General features: G+C 39.4%; 1 protein-coding gene across 3 annotated transcripts in view; it reads left to right on the top strand.

Annotated features, from left to right (window-relative positions):
* The first annotated feature begins 1069 nt into the window (after positions 1 to 1069).
* Positions 1070 to 7021, top strand: part of LOC306999550 (epidermal growth factor receptor-like) — a 69781-nt gene continuing 63829 nt past the window's right edge. For all 3 annotated transcript variants that reach the window (XM_079614299.1, XM_079614300.1, XM_079614298.1), the window contains exon 1: positions 1070 to 1316. In XM_079614299.1, the coding sequence (XP_079470425.1) occupies positions 1238 to 1316 (79 nt within the window). In that variant the 5' untranslated portion in view covers positions 1070 to 1237. The remainder of the gene's footprint in view (positions 1317 to 7021) is intronic.

Below are 7021 nucleotides of genomic sequence, written 5' to 3'. Positions count from 1 at the left end.
CATGGTTCCTCATATATAAGCACAACTTTTCTCCCCATAAATATATTATATGGAACAACCGAGATATTTTGTATAAGAATAAGTCATTATTTTTTTCTAACTGGATTGAGAAACAGATTATTTTAGTGTTTCAACTGTTAGTGATGGACAATTTATGTCTTATACAGAATTTTTAAACACCTATAAGTTTCCAGCCACACCGAAAGAATATGCAATAGTATGATGCTATACCTTCTGGTGTCAAAATACTATTTAGAAGTGTTGATTTTAATTTATCTTCTATTCCTTTCTTCAATCCAATCGATTCAGATATAGGTAAAATTTGTCTGACCTCTTCTAGAAATAACAATAAATATTTACGGTCTTTGTTTCAGAAAGAAGTGATATCTGTTCCACATGTTGTTTCATACTGGAATTCTTTTGTAAATGATATTATCTGGAAAAAAGTATGGACAATTCCCAATAAGTTTTTTGTTACAAACAAGGTCAAAGAAATTTCTTTCAAAATTATCCATAAGTACTACCCTGCTAACCACTATATGACGAAATTCAAAAGGGACATTGATGTGCACTGTTCTTTTTGCGGAAATCACCCTGAGACCACCCAGCACCTTTTTTGGATCTGCACACACTCCACAACCTTCTGGAAGGACTTCTGCAGCTTTATTATGAAAGAACTTTACAAGGACTTTACTTTGAAGTGGGAAAATGTTGTGTTTTGTTTTTTTAGAAAACAAAGTAAAGAAGATATGTTCTTTATTATAAATTTATTAATTGTGCAAGCTAAATTCTATATCCACAAATGCAAATATATAAAACAAAAACCGGCCTTTAAACATTTTTATTGTGATATGTTATCGTATATAAAATGAATTGGTTCATTGAACAAAAAGGCTATGAAAACTAGAAATATTTGTATAACTTACAATTTGTTTGAATGTATGTGATGCCTATCCCCCGGGCAAGGGTAATATTAAGTTGTGTGTTTTGTATACTTTGTATACTGTTGTTTACATTTGAGCAATAAAAAAAAAAAAAAAAAAAAAAAAAAGCAGCGCGCGACTCTTTCACTGCCGAGGCTCGCGAGCGCGGAGGAGGAGCTGTCAACGTTTACAGCCAAGTCGAGCGAGTTTTCGCAAGAAGTCGAGAAGGCAAGATCTCTGTACATTTAGAAACCCCTAAAAGAAGAGCTCTTCAGACTATGGAGTGAAGCCTGAGAGGTTTGAAACATAAAGAAATGGCAGGACCAACTGAACTCGGATTGATTTTTACCTTTCTGCTCTCAGGGAGCTTCTGTGCGACGCCGGAAAAGAAAGGTAGGAGACACTTAGTATTATGAAACGGCTTGTTGTTGTGTAAGATTAAACCTTTATCTTTGAACGATCTCCGGTAGATCTCGCGTACACCTTCAGAGATGTGCGTGCGCTTAGAGGAACCTCAGCGAGTCCGCGTGGGAACAGTGGGAGTTTGTGTTCACTGTCCCACAGAGAACTCTGATACACTTGGACTCTTTAGTCTTTTAAATTACGTTTTTATTGAACGTGACATTTACAGATAATACTCATTCTGGAGAGTCTAGTTCACACAGGGATCAGTCCTTGTGTTTTGAGCCTTCAACTTTTGACTTACCAGCCCAAATTTTAAGGCTCTAGGGCTAGGCTATAACCCCACCCCATACTTTTAATAAGGTTGTGATTTCTTTGCGTTCATTAGTGAACTGGCGTGATTTATATTGCATAGTTGAGCCGAAGAGAAGAGGATATTGAACTACTTCTTCACTATAGCCTAAAACAGCTAATATCAAATGTGCTTTCTTATGGCAAATTGACAGGTTTTATTCAAGTCAAAATATTACTTAGCAAGTATGAAAAAACCTACAAAGATGACGGTTATTACATAATAGTAACGCTTTACAATAAGGTTTCGTTTGTTAACATTAGTTAACATGACTAATGTACCTCTACAGCATTTATTAACAGTTGTTTATCTCAGCACATAATTTGTTTTCCATCTTTTAAGTTCCAATTAGATTTTTTTAATTAAGTGGTTGAAAAATTCCAGTGAACAGCAGGTTATGCATTTTGAATCACTTTGGTTTGAAATGTAGTTTTTTAATTTAGTCTCAATTAATTTTAATGAGTGTGTTGACTTAAAAATATATATAGCCTATATTGAATGCGTGTAGTTGTTACCTGAAGGATTTCTACCTGATCCAACCCTGAAAATGACTTTTGTCGGTTTAACAAAATGTAGGTAAATTCAGTCATATTAAATATTATATTTGACTTCATATTACATGAAGCTTCATTAGGTTATCTAAAATGTGCACCACATTTTCTTTGATATGAATCCAATTAGGCTAACTAAAGCCATTTATTTAATCTATGATGTTAGTGTTAGAGTTTGTCACATTTATTAGATTTGTTTAAAGTGTGTTTATATCACCCTGCATATTATTTAGACGGTCTCAGGGGTGTCCTGTGTGTAAACACATGGCTCTGCCAATACTGACAGATGGGACACACACAAATCACTTTATTACAGTCTGCTTCCTCATTAGGACTCGTTCAGGTTTACAGTCACGGTGCCAAGAGAAGAATCACCTTTCTTTAATATAAGTTATGTTTATATTGAACAAGTGGTCACTCATTATCATTGTGAAATGCACTCATTGCCAGTTTTCCAGACCCCATAGTGGTTTAGAGGACGGGCATTATAGTGTCAATGAGGACAGTCGTGACGTCCTATAATGTCTCCTCCGGGCTCCCTGTTGTGCCTCGCTCAAGGTCAGAGAAATGCTGCGGCTATCTGTTATATTTAAGAGCGAAACAGCTGTTTAGTCTTCATCCGAACACCAGATAAAAATGCGTTTACTGGCCCAGATTCCAGGGTGCACCGTGTTGAGCTATATTAGAATTTTCAGTGAAATGTCCCACATTTGGTCATCAGTCCAGCCACATGCTAGACTTTCAAGTGTCTCTTTCATTTAGTTTGACCTCTGGATACCGTCCAGCCTCATTGTGAACTAGAACAATGTCTCTCAGGTGGTCAGCTCAATCACCAGTGCAGTAAGAGCCGTATGTGGGCAAAGCCTAGCCTACATCCCCAATAGTACAGACAAAACTCCTAATTTCTTCTGTAAAAGGGATGGCCTATAAAGCAAAGCTTGTCATATCAAAGTGTGGATAAGCTCGTATTCTTTAAACTCAAGTTTCTTGAGATTTCATTGGACCCGATTTATTCCAAAATGAGAAAGTCCCTAACTTGCCATCATTGTTTCAATTGGTTTTGTCTACAGACACTGAGATGTAATCTAGTCCATGTGAGGGAGTTGTTCTCACAGGTCTTCTTCAGACACTTGTAACTCTCATCCGGACGGCTCAGAGGTGACTCAGAGCTAAAGCATACAGATACGTGTGAGATGAGCTTTAGTTGTGTTTGCCGGGTCTGGGGCTTTGACTGGTTTAGTAGTAAAGGTGTAGGAATGAGGTTTGTCTGCATGTTTATGCACTGTACAGTATGTCTGGGAAAGTCAAAGTCTGATTATGCTTTTTAGTAAAATGCTGCTGAGATAAAATATCTCGTGAGGTCGGCTCATCCTTCTCTATTTAACAGTCCAAAGGAACAAGTTCTACCAGAAAGACTCAGGAGAGTAAATACGGTGACAATTATCCATTTATTAACAACCCAGCAAGCAATAAAGTTATTTGGCGTAGGCCCCGTCCGTAGCTCGCAATCTGAGGGTCCGGACTCTGCATATCCTGCCTGAAGATCAAGGCAGGGGTGCAGCCGACCCCCTGTGAGGTATGGAAGGGACCATCCTGGTGGTGGGGAGGATGGAGGGGAGGATTCGACTTGGAGGTGGAGGGGAGGATTCGACTTGGAGGTGGTGGGGAGGATGGTGTTGAATTGGAGCGTCAGCATCTGCGACGTGACCTATCTTTTATACCACGAGTATTGGAATGTGATTGGATAGATAAAGGTAAAGTGACATAACAATTAAGTCTTCCCGGCAGAACTTTATGCTAAAGCATTAATTTACGTTAGTATTTCACCCTCTTTTTTTCCACCATAATTTAGTTTCTTAAATCATTTTAATTATGTTGTTCCAAACCTGTATGATTTTATTTCTTCTATGGAACACAAATCAAGATATTGTGAAGAATGTTTTTTTTATTCCATACAGTGAAAGTCAATGGGGTCCAAAACAACATTGGAGCCCAATGGTTTTCATTGTTCGGACAAAAACAGTTGAAACATTCTTCAAAATTGCTTAGGCTATGTTCAGACTGCCAGCAAAAATCCAGATCCAGATTGGTTTTTGAAGGTCTGGACAGCAAAAAAAACAAAAACAAAACTTTTTTTTAGGTGGTTTGAAGTGCGATTCCAATGCGATTTTTACAGATGCGTCTGAGTCTGAATGCTCTGGCTGCTTAAATCGGATTTTAAATAGTTTTTGCATCACTCTTAACGTGACACACAACAAAAACGTTAAAACTGGTGAGGAAATGCCGGAAGCATTCAAACGCTATGTCCAAAGATTTTGGCCGTGACTACAGCAAGGAACATCACAGTATATTCCAGTCTTAGTCTTAGTTCTGCACCACGACTCAACAGGATTTGAGGAGCAAGATGATGCATCTCCCTTTTTCCAGCATCCTTTTTGAAAGCCTCGCCACATACGTGTGTATGTCTACGCCATTACCAAAGCAACCCATGCAGATAGATTGGTTATATCTGGACACGTAAATCTGATTTGATCACTTGCAAATAATAGTGTGGACAGTCTGCCTGAAAAGATCTGATTTGGAAAAAAAATTCCGATTTGCCTGCAGTCTGAACGTAACCCTAGACAGAATTTTTAAACAACACCGTTATTGAATCGATTTGAATCATTGAGCTGAATAATGACACTATTATAGCTGAATTGAACTAATTTCATAATTGATGAACTTTGCAACATTGATAGTTATTGAACTGTATTGAAACCACACTGAACTACAGTATATTAAGCAGAATAATGACACCATTGTCTGATGGTGAACAACTTTAACAATGTTCCTGTTTATTAATATGAAGCCGTGAAGCTTTGAAAATGTGAAAAAATATGAAGGTGCTTTGAGTAAAGCGTTATATAAAAGTTCCTTGTAAAAACATTCAAAATTTAAAAGTAAATGTTTTATATGATCACAAAAACATGTAATTTATGTTTTGATTAATCTTGGGAATTCTTGGACTCATTTAGTGTGTCAGATTATATATGTACTAGACGGTCCGATTGTGTGTCTTCATCGAAGAGTCTTCTTGTTGAGTCAGGCCTCATCTAATCATTTGCAACTTGCTTGTGTTTGTGAGCCAAACGACAGATCTCCTAAATATTTCAAAACCGCTAAACAAACCAGTCCTCATGTGCTGTGCCCTTCCCTATCCAGTCGCTGGCATGTTGTGTAAGGCGTGCTCAGGAACTTTCCAGAGCATCGGTGAATAAGAGCATGATCTTCAAGTGTCCATTAAAGGGATAGTTCACATCTATCATCATCATCTCACTCATCCTCATGCCGTTCCGAACCTGTGTAACTTTTTTTCTTTTATAGAAGTCAACAGGATGTGAAAGTGCCATAAAAATATCAGAAAATAAGTCCATATGCTCTATATGCCTAGTCTTCTTAAGCAATTTTGATAGTTTTGTAAGGAACAGACTAAAATTTAAGTCAGTATTCACTAATATACTTATCCTCCAACCACTGCAGTCAGATCATTGAGTCATATTTGGACTACTATTAAAAAATGGCGATACCTAATATTCGTGTTATATAGTTCCCCTTCAGGAACTACCGCTGCGTGGAATCGCAGTGGGAACGCCCCCCAGCGTAACGCGTCAGTCAATGGAGAGATGGAGTGTCACAGCGAGTGACGTCATCGACCAGGAAGCTATAAATATCCCCTATCTTAAATATCCCCGCCCTATCTCAGCTATCTCCGGCGGTATCCAGTGCCTCTCACCCGGCTCTGGAAGCACGCGCTGCGGCAGTTACTTCTGCCCGGGTGGAGGCACATGATTAGGGATGGGAATTGATAAGGATTTAACGATTCCGATTCCATTATCGATATTGCTTATCGATCCGATTCCTTATCGATTCTCTTATCGATTCTCATTGGGTGAGGGAATAAGAACAAATTTGTTTGTTTGTATTAACTTGCTTTAATATCTGATCAGAAGACACAGCACAGAGCACATATACACAAATTATGTGTAGCAACCTCAGAACAAACCTAAAAGTAGGTAAGCTACTTCTCAAAGGAAAGTCCAGGGACCTATAGCCGCAGTGTTTCTCAACCAGTATGCCATGGCACGCTAGTGTGTGCCTTGAAAGATTATCAAGAAGAGTGCCTTAGTGCCTTCGCATTCATTGCTCCAGACAAAAAAATAAATAAAACTGCCATTTATGTGCCATAAAAACGAAAAACACAGACTGAAAACAGTCAAGGAAGAGCTTGTGCCTTTTGGAATATTAACAGTGCTCATTTGGATTCAACCTGAAACAAAACGTGTGTGCGCTAGTGAGTGAGCGAGAGTGTGTGCGCTAGTGAGTGAGCGAGAGTGTGTGCGCGCGCTTGTGTGTGTGAGTGAGTGAGCGCGAGATAGTTTGTGTGTGTGAGTGAGTGAGCGCGAGAGAGTGTGTGCGTGAGCGCGAGAGAGTGTGTGTGCGCGCTTATAAGTGAGCGAGAGTGTGTGCGTGAGCGCGAGATAGCGTGTGAGCGCTAGTGAGTGAGTGAATATGTGTGCGTTTGTGTGAGTGAGTGTGAGTGAGTGAGCGCGAGTGTGTGTGTGTGTGCAGTGAGTGCGTATGTGTGCAGTGAGTGCGTATGTGTGCGAGTGAATGTGTGTGAGACGGCACGCGATGGCTGGTCGGAAAGCTACGTGGCGTCCCGTTAAAGGCCTTCTTCTGCGTCGAACTTCTGCCTCTGCCATGTTTGCCGCGTTCTGAATCAAAACAACGCAGCGCGTGTGTGACGTCAT

Source organism: Phoxinus phoxinus (assembly GCF_949152265.1).
Source record: "Phoxinus phoxinus genome assembly, chromosome: 5".
NCBI lineage: Eukaryota > Metazoa > Chordata > Actinopteri > Cypriniformes > Leuciscidae > Phoxinus > Phoxinus phoxinus.
This window is presented reverse-complemented; position numbering and strand designations above follow the sequence as displayed.